Source organism: Sphaeroforma arctica (assembly GCF_001186125.1).
Source record: "Sphaeroforma arctica JP610 unplaced genomic scaffold supercont1.707, whole genome shotgun sequence".
Taxonomy (NCBI): Eukaryota; class Ichthyosporea; order Ichthyophonida; genus Sphaeroforma; species Sphaeroforma arctica.
The window spans coordinates 8,378-30,847 of record NW_014039851.1 but is presented as its reverse complement, the minus strand read 5'-3'; the positions used below and the strand labels follow the sequence as shown (position 1 = coordinate 30,847).

General features: G+C 44.7%; 3 protein-coding genes across 3 annotated transcripts in view; 1 reads left to right on the top strand and 2 right to left on the bottom strand.

The window, feature by feature from the left end:
• Positions 1–377: 377 nt before the first annotated feature.
• Positions 378–3,770, bottom strand: SARC_08159 (hypothetical protein; the record flags this gene model as incomplete). The annotated part of the gene is made up of 3 exons (XM_014297876.1): positions 378–2,753; positions 2,919–3,507; positions 3,544–3,770. The coding sequence occupies 3 exons, from the start codon at positions 3,768–3,770 to the stop codon at positions 378–380; spliced, it is 3,192 nt and encodes a 1,063-aa protein (XP_014153351.1).
• Positions 3,771–8,457: 4,687 nt separating this feature from the next.
• On the top strand, positions 8,458–8,946 carry SARC_08158 (hypothetical protein). The gene has a single exon (XM_014297875.1). It carries the CDS (start codon positions 8,578–8,580, stop codon positions 8,785–8,787), a length of 210 nt encoding a protein of 69 aa, XP_014153350.1. The 5' UTR covers positions 8,458–8,577; the 3' UTR covers positions 8,788–8,946.
• Positions 8,947–17,530: 8,584 nt separating this feature from the next.
• Positions 17,531–22,470, bottom strand: part of SARC_08157 (hypothetical protein) — a 5,473-nt gene continuing 533 nt past the window's right edge. The window contains exons 2-6 of the mRNA XM_014297874.1: positions 22,001–22,050; positions 21,238–21,363; positions 20,299–20,448; positions 19,268–19,354; positions 17,531–18,873 (exon numbers count right to left, since the gene is read on the bottom strand). Of these exons, the coding sequence (XP_014153349.1) occupies positions 18,739–18,873; positions 19,268–19,354; positions 20,299–20,448; positions 21,238–21,363; positions 22,001–22,050 (548 nt within the window). The 3' untranslated portion in view covers positions 17,531–18,738. The remainder of the gene's footprint in view (positions 18,874–19,267; positions 19,355–20,298; positions 20,449–21,237; positions 21,364–22,000; positions 22,051–22,470) is intronic.

Genomic DNA, 22,470 nt, shown 5'->3' with positions numbered 1-22,470 from the left:
ATACACACACACACACACACACACACACACACACACACACACACACACACACACACACACACACACACACACACACACCACACACACACACACACATACACACACACACACACACACACACATATATATATATATATTTGATCGTCTAGCGGCATTGTATGGTATGATACAGAAATCTAAGGACAGAATAGGATATTAAACTCTAGATAACCAGGTATCTGTATATACCCTTGATCAAAGGTGTCAAGCTTGATCGCCACAAACCCGTATTTTCTATGTGTGCAGAGTTTCTACGCACGACATAGATACTACAGGTACATAGTGCGTATCTTTATTGATAGACAATCAACCCCCCCCAAATCCACCATGAATGAGCTTTATGCCAAACCTGAATGGTGCGCCTGGCCCATATGCGTCTGCAGGGACTTTTGGGTCGCAAAGGTCTGTTTACACCTCTGACAGGGCACTCGCGGTCGCCTTGTCACTTGCTCGCCCATGGATGCCTTCATAAAGTATGACGAGGCATTCGGACTCCCCACTCGCCTTCGCTTAGATAGCTTGTGCGTGCGGCCTTGCAGAGACGGCTTGCTGTGTGATACTGGGGGAGAGTCTGGATGGTCTCGGGGAGGGGGTTCCCAGGTAGGGTCCCTTTCATCCCGGTCCTTCCCTTTGCGCGTCTTCGGTTGCTTGCGTGTGCGAATGTGTGGTCGTGTCTGTCCGCGCGAGGCAGAATCCTTCTCGTGAGGTATCTTTTGGGATGCTTTCCTCAGTCCATCCCCCATGTGGTGCGCTGTGTCAGTCTGAGATCCACTACTGTTCGATGTCGTAGCCGTCGTAGTCGTGTCATGTACTGGCAGGGTACTCGAACTGGTTGTTTCATCAGTCTCCTGAGGTGGCTGAGCTGTGTGGCGTGTGATTGTCACCGTACGCTTGAGATGCACAAAGTCCACGTGGGACTCCATCTCCTGCCGTGTGGCAAAGAACCTGTGACAGTGATTCCACCCGCACGTGTATACCCCCTTCAACCCACTATTCTTTGGTGTCGTACGTTGCTTCTCCTCCTCCAAGGTCACTACCGGAATCACCTTGGGCGAGTCCTGATTCTCACCACCCCTCTCCTCAGACCTCATCTCATACGCGTCACTATTCAGATCACGGTCACGTTTACGCTTCCTTGTCCGACTTTGTCCCTGACCCTTAGATATCTGATGCTGTGCATGTGTTGCATCCTCCGCTGCCGGCCGCCCATTCTTCTGTGGTAATTGCTCCTTTAATGTCACCACAGGAATCACCTTGGGCGAGCCCTCATTATTACCACCCCTCTCCTCAGACCTCATCTCATACGCGTCACTATTCGGATCGCGGTCACGTTTACGCTTTTGCCCCTTACTTTTACGTATCTGATGCTGTGCACGTGTTGCATCCTCCGCTGTCGGCCGCCTATCCTTCTGCGGCAATTTTTTCTTTAATGTCACCACAGGAATCACCTTGGGCGATCCTTGCCTCTGACCGTGGCTCTCTATGAGCTCCGTTCGAAGCCTTCTGCGTGTCTGGTCGTGTTGATGTTTGTGTGTACGTGCTTGTTTCTGAGTCTGGTTGTGGGCTCTGGTTTCCTGTTGCCGTGCTTGTGTGACCGCCTCTTCGTCCTCAATACACGACGATGGCAATACCGGCATCGCTTTTGGTTTGGCTCGGGGTTTGTGCTTGATAGGAGCTTCTCTAGCACCAGGATTTAGCTTCCGTTCATCTGCACGCTTCGTCACCCCGCTGGTCTCCACAGTACTACGAGACTCCTTAGCCATCTCCAAAGTACCGTTCACATCAGCTGCTTCACCTGTAAAAGCCATCGCTTCCATCCGTGTGCATGTATCGTGACTGGTTGAAACCTGGCGTTGCCTAACAACCATCTCTTGAGTGTTCTGAGGTTTCACCGAAGACGACGTATGTGTGGTTATCGACAGAGCACTTTCAGACCTGGACTGAGCATTGTGCACCTGAGACGAGCCATCCGCTGCCTTCACCGGCGAATGCTTACGCGTGGACGGAGTCAGTGCATTCGCTGACCTGGTGTTTTCACTCATCGGCCGAGTGCCTATAGACTCCACAGTTGCATGCAGGCTTTGTGGCAGTGCTCTAGACGGTCCTATGTTGTAGTCAGCCGAATCTGGCGAGATAGCGGCAGCAGAGTGCGTCCCATGCTTGCGCCGCAAATGGTCTCTCATCATACTGTTTGGGGTGTACGTGTACACCCAGTATGAGCACGTTTGCACCCTGCAGTACACTCTCGCGACGTCTAGCTTCCGTAGCTGGCTCTTGCGTTGCTTGGTCTCTGGCTTCTTAGAGACATGCTGCGGTTGACCGGTAGGTCGTTGCGGTTGACTAGTAGGTCGTGGTAGGGGTGCTTGTGCACCGTGTTGGGTGGTATCAGATTCCGCATGCCGATAGCTTTCCAGCTTTCGCGGGGTGTTGCTCGATTCTCGCGTCTCCGCTGCACATGCACGGCTAGCATCGTCCACAGAGTTCTTCATATGTGCCTGTGAAACATCAATAACTTCATCGGAAGGGGCATGCTCCTCCTTCGTCACACGGTCTGCTGCATTAGAAGAATTAGGCAGGCGTACACTCGCCTCGCCAGATGAGGTTGTATATCTGGATAGCGCACTGTATTCACTCCGCTCAGAGGACTGAGTCGCTGACTCAGACAAGGTTGCATGCTCAGGCGCAAGCACAAGCGCAAACACAGGCAAGGGGACCTGGTGTGTGTGTGTGTGTGTTGGTGCAGGGGTTGCATGGTGTTTAGGGGTTTCCAGGGCTAAAGTGGTTTCTGGTGCTGCTGTTGTAGTGGTTTTTGGTGTTTGAAGCCCACTGCGTGCGCCCGGACGCACAACCCAACGGAAAGCCGAAAGGGGAGCACTTACCCATGAGTCACTCAGTTGCCCAGACCGCCGCTCCCCGCTCGTCTGTCCACCTGTATGGTGGGAACCTTTCTCGCAAGGGCCACCCGTGGATGGCCGGGGTGTTGTTGAGCCATGCATACCCATGGTGTGCTGCTGGTGCATATCCGTAAACGTGTCCTCGAGCGCATCTACATCAACGGGACCGACCACAGCTCCTGCACCGCCACCGAGTGCTGTACCGGCACCAAACTCCTTCTCGGCGTCGGAGAAAGAGCCCTCGTACGCATGCACGGTGTGTGCTGGGCGAGAGTCCAGGTCTATTCCGTTAACAGACCCATCACTGTCGGACAAGAAGAAATCAATATTCCGGCGGACGTGGTTCCTGCCTCGGCTACCAGTGGCTTTGAGCATACTTCCGTTGCCATGGCAACGATTACTAAGGTCGTGCACGCCATCCTCAGTATCCTTGGTACACTCACATACACACCCTTCTACACCTGGACCACGCACAGACTGGTTTTCCATTTCCCCACGTATCTGTATAGCGCTATCCGCATGCACAGCACCTGAAGGGGCCTGTAGCAGCACTCCAGCGATCAGAGGGGTGATACTCTCAGTACGAGTGGTCTTGCACCCAACGCCCTACACGGCTCCAGTAGGTGCGGAAGTAGCAGGCGGTAGCGAAGGCAAGGTATGAGACGAGTGCGGGTTTGCGGGTGTTGTGGGGTCAGTTGTGCTTGTGGTACTCGCAGTGACTAGCACCGTGTCTGCGGGTTGAGACGCACAGACTACTGGGTTGGTATGGTTGGCAGGGTGTGCGACCTCGGCACATTCATTGGTGGTACATGGTATAGTCTCTGGGTACTGGGACATCGGGGGTGTCGGCTGACTGTCGCACTGCTGAGGACACTCCTGTATATGGCTCTGCTCCCACCAGTCGACTAGCTGCGTATGGCATGCACATATACGGACGAATGCACATCAGTGTCTCTGATGCGAGCGTGCGTGATTGCCCAATGCCCCGGCAAGTAGACATACGTAGACATATGCACGTGAGTGGCTTTATAACGAGTATACACGGTTTACAGAGAACCAATTCATGAGGCAATTTAAGACATAACCCAGGCATATGCATGTGAGTGACTTTAAAGCATGAATACACGGTTATCTAGTAAACCAATTCAAGAGCTGAAGTATAGACATACGCAGTTATATGCACGTGAGTGGCTCTATAATGAGCATACCCGGTTTACAGTGAATCAGTTTAGGAGGCAAATCAAGACATACCCAGGCATATGCATGTGAGCGACTTTAAGGCGTGTGTACACGGTTATCTAGTAAACCAATTCAAGAGACAAAGTATATACATACGCAGTCATGTTCACGTGAGTGGCTCTACGGTTTACAGTGAATCAGTTAATTTAAAAAATCAAGGCATAAACAGGCATATACATGTGAGTGGCACCATTGCGAATGTACGTGGGTTTCAGTAAGCCCTTTCAAGAAATAAGGAACCACGGTGAGATATCCGTTAGACCGACAGGTATGCGGATGAACGCACACCACTGGCTTTGAAGCAAGCACACACGGCTTCCAGTCAATTATCCAGGGAGTATAGGGAGGTGTAAATTGTTCCAAGAAGAAGGGTGGCATGCAGCGATTGTTGCATTTGGTATACATTGGCGGAAAGAAGCACGTGAGTGGCGCTAAGGCAACGATATATGGTTACTCAATACGTCAACTCATGAAGCAACTAAACACTTACGCAGGCAATGCATATGAGTCGCATAAAGAAATACGGAATTGAAGAGTGGTTTAAAGTAATTCCTGAAGATATATAATTGTATATATATATATAATTATATATATATATATATATATATATATATATATATATATATATATATATATAGTATATATAGTATATATATATATATATATAGATATATATATACACACACACACACACACACACACACACACACCACACACACACATATATATATATATATATATTTTAAATATATATATATATTGCTTATAAACATGTGTATGTACATAACCAACGCATAGCCTTCGAATGATATATTCATCGCTGTATAAGTGTATGTGGCCTATGTACGTATGTGTGCATACATAAAACGTTAATTGTATCGTGTTGTGTACCCATATGTGGTGTTGAACTCCCGTACACGTTATTGTCAAATGTATCGCATATTTAAACCACTATTGTCAATTCCTACTTGCTGATCCGTGTGTATATCTATAAGTGGTTAACTATCGATCTTGTGCCTGCAATCTTGAAACAAAAACATGCCTGTCAATTTGTGCGTGTATTCGCAAACATGTTATATCTGACATCCTTGCACTTTGTGGCTATCGTCTTGTCACCGTATAACGTATAGGAGTGCATCTATTGGTCTTCGAGGTCTGACACTATATGTCAGAGCAATAGCACCCATATCTAAATTTCTGTGTCATGGACCCTTGCATCGTGGTAAGTCCTTTCAAAGTACAAACGCGTATGCTGATTTGTGTATGTGCTTGTAGACATGTAGTAACTGACACAGTTGTACATAGTGGCTATCAACGTAATGCGATATTCGATAGCGTTGGATTATATCTCTAGTGCATAGAGGTTTGACTATGGACGTCAGTACTGGTTATTGTATAGAACGGTAACCACATGTGTCAGTACTAAAGCCTATATACTTGCTGCATATTTTTTTGTTAACAGGTTGACTATGTAGGTCAGCGTGAGAGCCAACATGGCCCAAGTCTGGCGATATTAGCCAAGTGCCTGTGTATTGCAAATAACAGGGAGAAGGACGATATCTCGATTTGCTACGGCGAAAGATGTGTGCGACGCCGCGTGGACAATGCAAGCTATACCATATGTACTTTCTATTGTCGTTAACTACCACCAGCACACGCAGTAAGTAGGACAACGCAAACTCAACTGACATCCAATCGAGCCGTTTGTCTATTGTATAAACACTTTTATGTGATTCTCGTTTACCAACACAAGGCTCATAAAGCCCACAAAGACCGTATGTAGAAAGCAAGCTATATATGCTTACAATATGTACTTCCAATTGCGTTTCACTGTTAACAACATACGTAGAACGTATGTACAGCAGATTACCTGACATATGCATGTTATATATGTACCTCCAATTGGTTCTCACTGTCACGCAGTACTGCATAAACTAAAACTAAACGCACCTGACATGTACTGGAGCAATAGTATCGTTGGCGACACACACAAGCAAATCGTGCCTTTTCATTGCAGATACCACACAGTGTATTCTTCATTTGCACTCAAGAAATAGTTATATACTCTTTTGCCTGATCCCGTCTTCATGTGCACAGTTTCAGTCTGCATTTGATTGATCGCCATTGACACGCGGTTGTTGTATTGCCGAATAGGGCTATACTTCTTTATTTATATCCATATCCATATATATTTAAACTGCAACCAAACTATGTACACAGGTATAGTCCCCCTAGCAATGGTCAGGTAGTCCGATACTACACGTACACGAAACGGCTCATGCGTGAGAAGTGGAACGTGTACATCTTTTACGTTTTATAAATCTCGGCTGGAATGCCGTGGGCTGAAAACGTTGATTTATAGAGCCAATTTCGGTTACTCGCTAGAGACTAGAGAGGCCTAAAAATATAAACGGAGAAAATCGCCCAGACAAATTTCTTGTCGTGTGAAGAACGTTTTCAATTTTCACACACCTGCCATCACAAATGCCACAGATCGTCAGTGTTCTGGGAGTTCATCAGACAGAAGTCGAACCCATGGTCATGGCGCGTGTGGCTTGTCCCAGTGCGCGGCCTCTGGACCGACACAGTAGTATATTGGCTAGGATCTTGGACCCACAGAACGGTTCTGGTGCAGACCGGAAGTACATGTCCGATGCGTCGGCTTTAATTGTACCACACGTCGTCCGTGGTTGGTGCCCGGGCTGTCGACAAGTAGTTATACGTAAGTTATACCTACATGTGCGGCTTCATAGAGGGGTTTCCCGATCAAGTAGATCCGAGTTAAAACTTCTATACTATTCAAATACTCATATTTATGTTGCTTTTTAATCGGATTGTTTAGACTCTGCGAGAATACCTCAGTAGAAGGTTACGAATGCATTTTGGGATCAAAGAATTAATATCTGACCCCATGAGAGTCGATATTTGTGTTCTTTATGTTAAAATCGAACATGTCTTGCTAAGAATGGTTTAAACTCTTATAAAACGTGTTTATGCTTGTTTGAATTGCGATTATCAACCTCGAATTTCGTATTCTCTACCCGTGTATCACTCATGCAAAATTCATTGTGGTACTACTTTAACCCTGTTGTGAGGCGAACAATAAAAAGGGAGAGGCCGGTGGGACGTGAGGATAATATTATACCATGTAGAAGAATAGGAGATTCTTGTTGAGAAGAAACGACATAAAGTGATCAAGTCAGTTGCAGTACTCTAGATACTAAACAAATATAGTATTTACAATCAGTGAGTGTGTTATGTGCATGACGTACGTATGACAACAGGTTTTTATGGTAGGTTTTCTGGTCGAGGAATAAACCTAGGAGAGCAGCAGACTACTACATACATAGTAGGAGCCAGACTGCCTGGCTGCCAGAGCCTCAGACAGGCCAGCCTGTTGAGCAAAGAACCACATAGTACTGTAGTACATAGTGGGGAACTATGTAATTAGGTGGGGAACATGCACTCTACTCTGAGAGTAACCAGTTCATCAATGGTGGGATGTGATAGACTGTAAGCATAATGGCGATTCTATTGGATCATGCCGTTGTCGCAGCAAATATATTAACATATATTTTAGCACCAATAGATTTGGGGTTTGAGGATTTAGCTGTAGTGACATATACATTTACTGTGATAGGGTATAAATAGTGTAACATAAGCTGGACTATAAGCAAGAGTGTTCAAGGCTAACAACTTGATTATGCATACTAAATTATATATAAAAAGGCACGGCCCTCTGGATAGGGTCTCGAGCGCAAATCAAGAGCGGAAATCGAAAATTTAGCAGACCCAAATCCAGAGGGCCGTGAAAAAGGTGGTTTTTTTGTCCGAGTAAAATAGTTGTGAGTTGTGACGTATCCTCAATCCTGAGCACATATCAAATGGTAGATTCGGGATTCCCATGACTAATTTACAATTTAGATCCCTCTTTTTTTGGTTTGATTTGTTTTTAGAAACAAAACACAAAAAAATCTTTATACCACTGAATACTGATACCAGCTCAGAGAGGCTGTGAGCTCACCAGCTGTATTTTCGATGGGGTTCGGTCGACGTCTATTGGATGATATATTTAGGCTCAAACTATGATCTGTGACGTAATATGGCCGAACAGACATTTTGGAGGTTATATAAGCGACGTGATCGTCGTCGAAAGGATCATTACAATGTCTTGTATTTTCTCCCTTACTATAATCGTGGCTCCTGCCAGTGCTAGCGTTAGCACTGGCGCAGGCGCCGACAACTCTACCAGGGTCTTAGTGGACGACTACAACATGGGAAGCACCGTCCGATACTTCGGGTACCGACGCACTTTCTGCCAAGAGACCGTCGATGGCCAGTATGTGACGTTTCATACGGTTCGCCGTGGGATATCCGCGATGGTATATGTACAAGGTTCACGACCATGAACGCGTGCCGCAAGTCCTGGATAGATACTGAGGCGGCCATCACAGTGTCGTCTGACTACGGGGTGCAGCAAGACGACATCTACGTGCCCGAGTCCATGCGCCAGTGTGTGCAGATCGATAGCAAATTTATCTTGGCCACTAATGACGACTCGCTGTCATGCGTTGCTGACAACGACGGTCACCAGTGCCGCACCTACAGCAGTTAATCTCAATGCATATACGCCGTCGCCAAGAAAACGCTTCCGAAGTTGATTGCGTACGACAACGAGCGCGTTGAGAAAAAATTGAACTTTTACGCGATCTATTACTAGGCAATAAAAACTCTCAGTAACCATGGACAAAGTAAAGGCGCTCTGTGATTCACACAATTGACTGTGGACTCAACGCATGACGTGCCGGCTGCTTTAATTCACTTAAGAATACTCTGCAGATGCTGGCTATATGAGGAGTAGTGCACGACATGTGTATGGGGTTACGTCACGACCGTCGATGGTACGGCGCAGTGGCCAAGTGCCACACGAGCATTTACGCGCGGCTGTTGTTTGGCTGGACACGGTGTAAACGGCGAGGCTTCGGAGGCGTCAGAGGCGATGACAATAAACATATAATAGTAACAATTACAAATGCAAAGCCCTTATAGGCCATAGCTATGATAGCAGTGTACATATATAGTCTACTAATAAATTAGAACACACTCAACACAGTGTCAGCAGCTGATAGTGACAGAGGCAGAGCCCTCTGTCTTTTGTTTTTGTTTTTTTATTGCTACGAGTCTATATTGTCGTTTCCACCTAATCTGTCAATCACCCCCCGGTTAATGGCAGCTAACAAGCCGAATGCAGCCGATGTAAACTTTCTGAATTTTGTGTCGGCCATGCTCGCGTATGGTGAAAAATTAAAATTTGTTTTAGGAAAAAATTTTCATTGGCTTATGATCCAAAACAAAAATTGTTCAAGTTTTCAGGCAGATGTTCAGCGTTCAGTATGTAAGATTCGGTCTATTAAGGTGATATTAACGTCTTAGAGTAAAAAAACGCGTAGGTAAATTCTAAGTATCGTGAAAATATGAAAGTAAATAAACGAAATGAGACTTTTAGTAAAGTTGGGTATGCCTCGTGAAAACAGCAATACTCTGAGGGATTGTGAGGCTGAGACATTGCCTATATATAATCCTCTCAGTAGTGTTTCCGCCGAAGGGATTTTAGTTAATGGTTCGTTGTCGCTCTATTAGAAACTATGGTATGTTTCATTGGGGCGAATCTGAGAGACTCATAAAATTCTATCTTTAGAAAATTAAAATGACTCCTGATGTCCATAGTTATTGCATTAACCAATAACTTGCCACTTATCAAGAATTACCGACTTAGCCTTCATCAGACTGGCACATCTAGTTAGCTGAATGGAGGATAAACTAAGCAACGCTAATAGTCCCTAGAAACCTATATTCGGTTGAGCCATCTCGCTACCGAAGTATTCCGATATAAATAAAATTGGAAAGTAAATAAAGCTCTATTAATAGAACTAGACCAACTCTTTTATGTTTGGTATTTTACTGAGGCCTTTTAATGGCCTCATCCAAATATCAGGTGTGTTAAATGGAAAAGGTTTAATTAATAAAACCATTAAAAACCATTTTAGGAAACTTAAGTTCCTTGTACTATTAAGAGTACGTTTATAGTTTACGTACTGCTTAAGAGTACGTTTATAACATAGAGTCCAATATGGAGGTCCGGCTATTACAACATCCGGATCATCAAATGCTGATGGTGGAAGATCATACTGTGCTCCATCGGCGAACTCCGTAGTGTAACATGTCATATCCTCATGTTCGTACTTCCCTAGAATCTTCTTAAACTCGTAAGCCATAAGAGGTGTAGTAGCTTCACGTGTGTGACAAAGGATGGTCCGATATTTAAGACACTAGAGCCGTCAACGTTGTTAACTTCATACGTTCCGCTCTTCTTATCGGCCACAGAGATCATAAATGGTCCAATATATTTAGCCGTAAGCACAGTTGTATCGGAGTTGCGAGTCATTATGCTGACTATATCGCCTACCTCAAACTCGACTATTTTTTTCGGTATCATTCCATCGCCTTTGTCTCTTCTTGAGAGCGATGTCCTTCATCTCTCTTAAGCAAGGATAGACCACATCTCTGGTCCGACGCATCTTCTCTAACCCTGGTAACACATGATCATCTTGAGACTCCTTGTTGAAGGGGATCTGTAATTCACTATAACGACCAGGAAATAGTGAGCGGGTGTTGTACCAGTGACTGAATCAAGGGATTCGTTCATCTGTGTCTGTACCCAATTGATCGAGTACGGTCACATGTCAGCATCATCAAATAGTGCTCCTCGCATGAACTCCTTCATCTTTCTGTGTCGTACCTCGTTTGCACCTTGTGTCTGCGGCTTGTAAGGTACAACCATCTATGGCATGATCCCGCAACGAGTATCAGTGTCGTCATGACATCCCCTGTAAACTCACTACCGTTGTCGGAACATACAATAGCTGGCCAGCCGAAATCTGCGAAGCACTTATATATGCACTCAGCCACAGTTTGAGTCGATTTATCTTTCAGCGGATACAATACAATATATCTTGATGCGACATCAAACACGTGACAGACATATTTATCCTTCGTGTGTTCGGACGTGGGTAGCTCAACCAAATCAATGATAATCCGGCGCCACGGCTCGTCTTCTGATACGCTGCGTAAAGATGCGTACCCGTAGCGCTTGATCCGGTTAACTGCGCAGTTGTTACATTCGTAATACACCTGATATATATATTGCTTGAGGTTCGGGTGTACGATTCCGTACCTCTTGCAATCTTTCTCAGTTCTAACCTTATCCATGTTCTTAAGAGCATGATTTTGTCTTAACCACTTCAGAATCGCCTCCTGGGATCTACTTGTTACATTGAAATCAGGAGGTGAGGTTTCCACCGCGTCATCACCAGAACTCGAAGACTCGTCTTGTCCAATCTCGCCTAAAGCTTCTACATCGTGAATCCGACTAATGTTTGGTCTATCCATTAATTGAGTCACATGGTCATATACCTCAGGAAAATAATTCATCAATTGCTTAAGCAATCGAGTTTCTGCTTGGTATGCAGTTTCCCTGTCAGACCATATCTTTTTTTAGAAGGCTTTCGCTAGTGTTATGCTTCTCTTTGATTCATTTGAATTTGGCTGTATCTCGGTAACACATACTGCAGGTACTTGTGTTGTCCCAGTCTCTGATTGAGACTTAGGATTCAAGAGTGGAATCTAGGATTCCTCAACCTTCTGTTTGAAAGTCTCGGATGGTGTCCACTTGGTTGTTCCAACTGGACCTATTCGACATATTATAGTATGCCGCCAAGGCGTCTTTTGGACTGCACGGGTACCCTGGTAGAGGAAAGTATCCACCTCTCTATCCACATAGATCGGCTCACATTGTATCATTGAGATCAACTGTGGTAGCCATTTATCTGAGTGTCTTAGGGGACAACACAACGCGATGGTAGCATCTTGAATATTTGCATAATTTAGCAACTGTGGTATTTATAGCCATGGAGGATTTGCCCAGGCATTCTCGTGAGACAAGTATATCTGGAATCCGTCTCCTTTCGGATGTTCTAGTGTCCGGTACCTCGGCAGTTGCGCATTATGATGAGCGGCAAACAAATCTATGGTATGTGGTCCATATATGTTGTCAGCCATCTTAAACCACCTAGGATTGGCCATCCAATCTGTAGCTGGCAACTCCCTAACCATCTTGTTAAAGTCTAGTACGAAGCGAGACAACATGTCTTATGCCGAAAGAAAATTTCGCGATCGTGTCATGCCACCGACTGACTAACTGTGAGTTAGGTTTCATGCCCTTTAGGTGTTGCAATGACTTCTGATCACATAGCACGTTAAAGTGCGTGCCATATAAATAGTCCTTAAAATGAGGGAGTGCAGTAACAATAGCCAAAAGCTCTTGTTGCACGGTTGGGTAATTGATCTGAGACGAATTCATAGCCCTGCTAAAGAATTGCACATATCTTGGTTTCCCATCAATCATTTGATACAGGACGCCGCCGAGTGCCATGTCGGACGCGTCTGTTGCTACCATGAATGAAATACCATCCTTTGGTGGCTGAACTACTGGTGCCAGCTGAACCACTGATTTGAGCTGCTTAAATGCGTCATCACAGTCTTTGGTCCACAGTGCGCCTAGTTTGCCTTTATGACATCTCAGATGTCTAAAGGGCTTTAAATAACTTGCCAGGTGTGGTACTCCGTCAGACAAAAAGTTGACGAATCCACACATGCTGTTGACATCCTTACCCGTGGTAGGAGTTCTCCAGTCTAGCAAGTGTCCGACCTTCCCGGGATCGATCATGATTCCATCCCCGGAAACTCGGTAACACAACAGTTGAATCTCGTTAACACCGAAGTGACATTTCTTACTGTTGATCTTGAAGTTGTACTTGTTGAGTCTGTCTAGAATCTCTCGCACAACCTTGTCGTGCTCCTCTTTGGTTTTGGTGAATACCACAATGTCATCAATGTATACTTGTACATTGTCCATGTCCCTAAATAAGTCTTGCATAATTTGTTGAAAGAACGCAGGTAACATGTGTAACCCAAAGGGGGCACCTTTAAACGAATATTGCTGACCCTCCCAGGTAAAGGTGAAATACTTCCGGTGTGGTCGGTAGATCTTCATCTGGTGGTAGCCCTGCGTCAGGTCGATATTGGAGAATATCTTAGCCCCCTCCATGCGCCTGAGTAGTTCGTTTATCATTGGTAAGTGAAAATTGTGTGTCGGTATCAAAGCGTTAATTGGGCTCACATCCAAACACACCCGAACTTTCTTCAGTGTCCCGTCAGAGTTGAATTGGTCGACGGCTAAAAGCGCTAGGTTGACGGGAGTAGGCTCATAGTTGACTGCGATCACTCTGTCATCTAACCATGCTTTAACCTGTTCTCGTACGATCTGCTCATGACGCCATGCAACATAGTTACGTGTAGGACACTTCAGGTTCGAGAAATCTACCCTCGTCAGGTTTAGACTAACGTATCCGTTACTGAATTTGAACTTAGCTCAGTCCGTGATCCGAATCTTGTCATTCTCGAAAATCAAGTCCTTGAGTTTCTCTGTAAAGTGAGGGATCATCTCCTTCACAGTCTTCGAAGGTTTATATACCGGTTTCAACAAATTGTCGTCCGACCGATCCTTCTGTGGTTCAATGCGAGTAGGTAAGCCTGTAATTGTGATACCTAATGACAATAAATCACCCATACCTACTACGAGATCATAGTCTGGTGAAGTGTTACACATGACTGCCTTAGTAACTGGAGTACGTTGGTCTGTCAATGTAAACCTAAGATCGATTGCCATTTCTCTGCAAGTGATCTCTCTTTCATCAGCCAGTTTCAACATAGTTGGCTGTGACTTACGAGTTACGTCTATGACTTTACAGAATCTAGAGGATATACATGAAATTTGTGAGCCCGGATCTAACAACGCTTTTATTTCATGTCCGTTAACTCGTATGTCGAGGATTACACGCTCGTCTTGGGGTGCGTCCTTTTGTCTTAGTGACAAGACCCGGTATGTTTGTCACTTAACCTCAACTTTTGGTATCACCATGCATGTATGCTTGTGGTAACCTCCAGTTCCGGTACAGTCGGCACACTTCTTGATAAAGTGCTTACACTTTTCTGCGTGCCTTCCATTCCATCTGCCATTCGGCTCATGTTGGGTCATTTGCCAATTGCAATCAACCTCACTACAGTTCTTGACCTCCTTATGCCTAGGCTTAGGGTTGCCTACTGGCGGTTCATTTCTGTTGGTCTGGTTATCCGTAGGGATAACATTGATCTTGTTGCCTTCAGAACCATTTATATTTTGTTCTTATTGCCACCCTTGTCACCCCCTTTGTGTACCTTCTGACCTCCATTAGTGGATTGAGAGTCTCGACCATTGCCTGATCCTCCGGTGAGATTGCCGCTGATCTTCTTCTGAGAATTAGTGACTTTCACTACGGAACTAGGGCGTTTGGTAAACGTCTGATCAGCTCTCGAGTAAAATTCAGCCCAGGTTAAGTCCGCTAGCTTCATTATACCGTAGGTAGATCCCTCGATGGAGATCTCTCGCACCTTGTCCGGGTAAGATCGATGCATATCGACGTACAGAACCTCTTGATCTCTCCTATGTAGGTTTGACCAAAAGATTGTCTGTACCTATAGTACACACATGGATAGCTTATCAGGTGACATCTCCTGAGTCTGGGCCCGTGACATGTGTGTGTCCAACTCTAATATGCATTACATGTCTCGGTGAGATTGTACCATCCGGTTTGGTCTTCATTACATCCTGAAAGTACGTTCCATACGTGTTTCGAAACACCCATGCCCGGTTGACCCGCTGACGGATCAACTCTCGTTGACCCTCCTCCTGGATATCAATCCGAGTCTGGTATGGATGTCCCAGATCAAAGTTCTGTCGCCAAGCCGTTCGGAGTGGTGTTTTGGATAAGCGCAGGAATTGTAAATCCAACCTGGTGTCCGAATCGTCGTCCTGATGGTAAATTGTATGGTCCACATCATCCGGACCTATATCCACGAAACGCAGTTGTTCCTCTGTTAGATTTGGGGCTGATCCAACAGTGTTTGTGCTATTGGCACATCCTCCTTTGATCCTTTGCTGCGGCTTGCTTTTTCTTCCGCTGCTTAGTAGGTCTCAATTCGTGTACCTTTGGTTGGTAGTTCTTCAGGAAGGTTCTCCTATCCCTTGCTCTCATATGATAAGTAGGATCTCGCCTACGTGCTTTGCGCGTATCCACTGGTGGAGATGGTACATCTGATTCCAATGCATGTCGCACTTCCTCTGAAGTTGAATTGTCTGAGGATTGCGTTTTCTCGGCTTTTCCCTTTCGAGATCTCGCCTTCTTTGCTGGTGGCTTCTGTGGCTCCGTAGTCACATTACCTCCGGATACACCTTCACCCGAGTCAACCAACTTCTTACGTTTCCGTTTAGTCAGAGTTGGTGCCGGTTGAACCGGCGTGATCTCAGTTGCTTCAGCTTCTACTGATATATTTTATAAAATAATAATATATGCCTAATTTTAAATATGGACATATATTTGGATTTCCTAAAAAATAATAAATACGCGTATAAAACGATGAAAATAATAAATATGCACTTTCACGTTTATTTGTATTTATGTGTTCCTCGGTCAGTTAAATCGCAACACTAATATCCAGATTCCAGACTTCCTGAGTTCCTGTTGACTATGTTATCAGTCTATATAGACTATCAGGGGGTCGTAGAGACGTATGTACATAGACCCTCACTGCCGATTGGTGACCCGGTAATACTTCAGTTCCAGAGACCAGAGGGCCGTAAAAAATTACAAATACACGATTGGACTCCAACCAAGTCCGTTACTCCGATCAGGCGATGACCGGTCTGATGTCTCTCGTCAGTCTTGTGGTATCATAGTAGGTTAAAACCTAAAACAATGCGACTCCGAGACTCCGAGAGTATGAATCACTGACATTGGAGCGTTGCAGGAATGCTGGTTGCTACGGAAAATATACTCGTAATAACGCATATATATACTTGTTTTGTCGAAAGGAACCGATCGCGATCTGGGCTGTGATAGTTTGTTCAGGAAGGCTATGCGTCGTATGCGATCTGCTACAGATTTTTATTTTTACACAGATTAGAATAGATATAAAGTCCCTACTGACTATTCCCCAGAGCGGTAGGGCCCAGAATACATATATCCTTTCGTTGTTGTAAAAGAATAAATAAAAAACATACCGATAAGATGCATACCAGTGATACTACTGTTCTCAAGTCTCAAGTCTCGACTTTCACGGTCTCGCCTATCGATCGGAAACAAATATTGTTTTTAACACCAAACAACAAAAAACGATAAACTTGGTTTCGATAGAAATTTATGCTCTCGCCTATAACAGAGGGGCCATGGCGTACATCCAATTTTCCTATCGAATCAACAAAAAGACCGACTAGACATATTAACTCTTTTCTGATCTCTGTTAGAGTTATACTCGTGGGTGGCAGACCTGGCAGTGTTGTCAAAACTAACGAATGTTCGAGTGGGAAACTGGGAATTTGTGCATTTTAAAAATAATATAACCTCTGTAGTGAAAAGCGAAATGCCATTAGATTGCTCTTCTCAGTACGAAAGGCATTTTGATATAGTGAAAACTGGTATGTAGCAGCAACGTAAATTTTGCATTTTCCACTTAATAATACTCATTGGCAATTGTCATTTTGTGAACTTTTACAATAACAATATATATAAAGTCCGCACTCAGTGCTAGATCATTTTTGATACTTACATTTGTAAAGTGCCGCCCCCAACTACATTGCGCACTACTCACAAAAGCAGTATGGATTGCCACGCAGACTTCGCTCACCAGCTGACGGATCCGACTAAGTATAGAATGTCGAGCAAAGATTCAATAGATATAATTCTGCCATATAAAGCAAATGTGAAATCAGTTGGTTCAAATATCACCGGTGAAAAAAGAACCGAATCCGGCAGCGGAGCATTGTACTACACACATACAGCTATAAGATGACTTCTGTACCTCAGGTAGTAATCGCTACTCCATATTCAGGAAGTCCCCGAACCTCAGAAAACAAGAATCAGCCTTCAAAATATACTGAGGGACGAGAGAAGGCAAAAACTTCTGCCCGTCGATTCTGCATTGGTCGTTCGTGCACTCTAGAATTTCTAACAAGGATACTGACACACCGACCGAAATCACCAGGATGTTGAGAACTTAATCTGCGGACTTTCAGAATATATATATATATATAAATAGTGCAATCTACATATCTAAACAAAATAGAATCTAGAACTATCTACCAATTTCGAACATGATCGGTAAGATACATGGTCTATTTTTCTGGTTCCGGGTTGTATGAACGGGAAAGATAAAACTTGCGATGTATATATATTCAATTTATAGTCCCATGGAGAAAAAACGGGCTATATAGCAAAAAGATTTTATATTCACATACATATAGCAATTCAAAGGTTCAGTTAAAGCTGCAGCGTGTGCGTCTCAACTGCGCGTGCTAGATTGGTATCTCACCGACTCATATCGGGGCGTCTTAGTGCGATAGTCTACAGACCAGCACTTACCTTCTGAGGCAGAATGTAACGCCACAAATAGTGGACTTGTAATCCAGAATCAAATTGGACCTATTAAAAAGAACAACGTATAGCTCTGATGATTGCAGGTCTCATATCGAGGATTCGATATTAGTCCATTTCCAGGATCATCTAAAAAGTACTACTGCGGATGGACCTGTGTTGCAGTACCTTGCTTATCAATTCGACAGCAATGCTCATGAGCATCTGAACACAACGTAGACACCAGGCTTACGACACTCACATACTCAGGTAAATGCTTCACAGGTGGCTAAGTAAATCGATTTTGTTCCGTTTCTTACCCTGCACATGACACCAGCTACGTAAAGGTGTGTTGATCCTCGCCACTTGTGGTATAGATCAACTAATGTGTATGTAAAGGGACAGTGTGCATGCTACCATACATAACTCTCCCGACGTATTCAAACACAGCAAGTGCAGTGCATGTCAAGTTGCGATGACAATTAGATCTCCAGTTGTTTTTTTCCGCAATGGCCGACATTCAGCAAGGCAGGTACACAGGTCCCCAACCATCAGGATCTTTGGCAACGGAGTGATTGAAGGCTAGCTTTGAACTCGTTAACGCGTGTGCCGTGTTAGCATTCCGAACGTCCTCAGGGGGTAGCTAGAACTTCCTCAGTAGCTAAGAGATGTGTCGCGTGTAAACCCACTAAGGGCACTAGATGTCAAGTAGGTGTCAAGCGTTGACACTGCCAAACGCCGCCTACACCTGCTCTTACGCACTCACTCACTAATTATTCGTAGCTCCTTTCCACTGATCCATATACACTAGTATCACTACCGTGGATGAATATGAGCACTAGATTATCTACCCCGCATTCCCTATCTGCAAACTCCCTTCCTTCCCCTGGCCCATTGAAACTAGCCTTATTACCACTATATCCTCGGCAATGGTACACATAGCCCTACGTTGCCCACCCCAAAGTAGCTCAATCCCCCCAACTCCCCTCCCAAGAAGTAACTCAGGGTAGCATGTCGAAAGGGGCGCTGTTTTGAAAGCACGTCTCAAACACAGCGTCCACCGCTTCTTCAGCCTCTTTCTCTGTGAGTGCGGGGTTCATCTTCACACTCAGCAACGCTCGCCTCCGCACACACGCCTGAAGGGGGATGTAAATAATCAGTATGTGAGCATGGGCATACGAATAACTTTTTCTTCTTCTGTGTAGTGATTTGAGACGGTTGACTTATATACCCCGCAGCATGTACTAGTGAAGGGTCAGTCTATATAGCACTGGAGTGCAGTGGAGTGGCAAGCTTTGTCGCGCGTGTAGCGTGCGGCACAGAGGTTTACCAGTGTCCGATTCTGAGGTACATAATTGTACAAATACGCTATGAAACCAGTATATATATATAATGTATAACATATAACATATAACATAATATATATACAAATATATATATATATATACATAGCACTGCGCACCAAACACTACTTTGTGCATCGAATGCCGATGGCATTCACATGCAATTTGTTTCTCTCGCAAAACCTACCTTCCCACCCGCAATGAATTTGAGCTCGCCTGATTGGGCAGTCTCCACAGCGAATTTGCACTCCCCGCTAAGGTTGGCCGCCCTAATCTGCGGTACAAAGTGTTGGTGAAGAGATCAGTATTCACAGTCAAAAGCGGGACGCAAAGCGGTACCGCAATCCATACACAGGGACACACAGTACAAGAGAACTGCGCAAAGTACGTAAACTATAGGCTAAGGTGTGTGTGATATATCGCTCATGGATTGCGTGCGTGTGCGCGCGTTGGACGGGTGTGTAGACTACTAGTTTGCAGGCAGGATGTATAGAACATACAAGTGTACCTTCCTGCAGACGGTAGCGTGATCTGACAGGAATTGTATGTTGAGTCTCCTTTTTCAATATACATAGTTATTCCTAGTGGGTGAATATGCAGACTACTAGTGTGCACTCAGGATCTATGGAACATACAAGTGTACCTTCCTGCACTGACAGGAATTGTATGCAGAGTCGTCCTTTTTCAATATATATAGTTATTCCTAGTGGGTGAATATGCAATGTATAGAACATACAAGTGTACCTTCCTGCACTGACAGGAATTGTATGCAGAGTCGTCCTTTTTCAATATATATAGTTATTCCTAGTGGGTGAATATGCAATGTATAGAACATACAAGTGTACCTTCCTGCACTGACAGGAATTGTATGCAGAGTCGTCCTTTTTCAATATATGTAGTTATTCCTAGTGGGTGAATATGCAGCCTACTAGTTTGCACGCAGGATGTATAGAGCATACAAGTGTACCTTCCTGCAGGCGGTAGTGTGATGGGCGATGTAGCCCGTACTGAACTGCCAGTAATTGCGATGCAACGTTTTCCTTTTTCAGTACAAATAGTTATTCCTAGTGACACATTATTCCAACGAGTAGCTCCAAGAGTCTAATTGCATACGGCTATGGCAACTACCGGGGACCAGCAGCCCTTTCTGGCCTATCTATCCAACGAGTACAAAAATGGGGCTACGCTATTTGCTATTTATAGAACAGCTCTACCTACCTCTGAGCACGCCTGGTGTCTGGCGCTGGTCCAGTCCAGTTTCGAGGTGCACTGGTCGTACATGTGGACCAACTCATGCAGCAGCGTGCGCTCCATGAAGTGCTTGGTCATCGGAGACCGACTGTGCATCTGTTCCTGACATATTGTGATCTGTGTAGGCAATCGGATGCGAATCAGCAGTGGTGTACACACACACACACACACACACACACACGCAGCAGGTCTGTATGCACTTTCACAAGTATATAGTGGTGCCATAGCGTAATCTGGGTAGGTATTCAGATGTGAATCAGCAGTAGTGTACATGCACACACATACGCACGCAGGTCTATATACCCCTCCAACAAGTATACAATATAGTGCTGCCATATCGTAAACTGTGTAGGTGGTTAAATCTTACCCAATCAGAATCGGTGGCAGCTTACTTGACACAAAAACAGGTGCTAACACATAAACGCAAGTAAGTATATTCACCCACGCACGGATGTATGCACAACGCCACATGCTGCCTCCCCGAGTCTGTAGTCTATAGTATATTAGTACTCACACACACTCGTCTTAGTAGAGTTGTACCGTTCGTCTGGAAGATGTTCAGGCAGTAGGTGGCCAGCGTGCGTGCATATAGCAGGTGCTGCGTCACAGCACTCGTCCCGCACACAGCTAAGTGTACTGAGTATTCGCACGGGATGTGTACTTGAAATACATCGGTTAACTGTTTAACGTGCCGAGTGAGGTGTGTATATAAGGCGCAGGCATAGTACTATTGTATGCACCACAGACCCATTCAATAGGGGTGCGCAGTGGTCAACAGCGTCGCTTTCGTATATGTCGGCATATATATATATATATATATATATATATATAATACCAGTGGGCAGGTGCATATTTATATATGTTTACGATTATATACTCACTGGACATCCTAAGCAGAGCACATACCCCATTGTACGGACTGAAGCCTGCAGTTCTTGGGTGTTTGGCGGGGTCGTGATCGGTGGTGGGATCAACGGTCTCGCTGGTATCGTCTGGGACACACTGAGCACAGCGCATCACCCGGCTGTCCACCTAGATATAAGTACAAGATAACTCAGTTGAGAAACCGTAACTTTAGTCTTTAGTGTATAAAGACAGTAAAGAAACCTTGTCATGAGTCCAAGTGGAATCGCAAAATAGGAAATTAAGTCTTTAGTGTATGAGGACAATATGGAAGCCTTCATATAAGTCCAAGAGGAATCAGATGCAAAACAGTAACTTCAGTCTTTAGTGTATGAGGATATTATAAACATCTTGATACAAGTCCAACAGTAATCAGGTGTAAAACCGTAACTTCACTCTTTAATGTATGAAGATATTATGGACACCTTGATATAAGTCCAAGAGGAATCAGGTCAAAATAGAGACTTTAGTGTATGAAGACGTTTATATGGACTCAGAGAAATGGGTGCACATTGACAGAAACTCAATGTACTTGGGGGAGTATGGAAGATACGTGACAAACAGCAACGAGGTTGCACCCCTACGAAGTATAGACCCAGTAAACTAGCACACCAGCAAACCAGCAAACCTAGCGCGATTTGATGCTCACATATGAAAAAGTGGACAATTCCCACATATGAGAAAGTGTACTACAATGAAGGACAGCTGCACACAGATGGGGCCTGAAAGCTCGGCAAACAGCGTACGCGCTGCGGTGGGGACATACCGGACACCCAGCCGCCTCTATCTTATCAATCATAAACTTCACAAAGGGCGCTAGAGGGTGATGGTAGACAGGAGAGAGGAAAAGTAGGCGATAAGAAAGAACCACGGACGATTGTGAGTGGGAAGTACTGACAGCAAGATATGCGGGCGAAGAGTTAGTGAGGCGTGCATAGTATATGGTATAGCTTATACCAGACAGAGCACGCGAGGTTTGTCTAGGGGTATATATATGATTACAGATATAAAAGGGTATGTGCGTACATTTTTAGGATGTATGTATACAAAGTGCACATCCATGAAAAAGAAAAAAAATATGTACGAAAAATACATATACACAAACTTGCACATATTATCATGTACTTGTACACAAAAAATTCATATAATACATAAAAATACACATGCACACACACACACGCACACACACACACACACACACACACACACATATATATAATATGTATACACTTATAC

Excerpts from the sequence above, each read along its gene's own strand:
- SARC_08158 (XM_014297875.1), top strand. The coding sequence starts at position 8,578 with ATGAACGCGTGCCGCAAGTCCTGGATAGATACTGAGGCGGCCATCACA.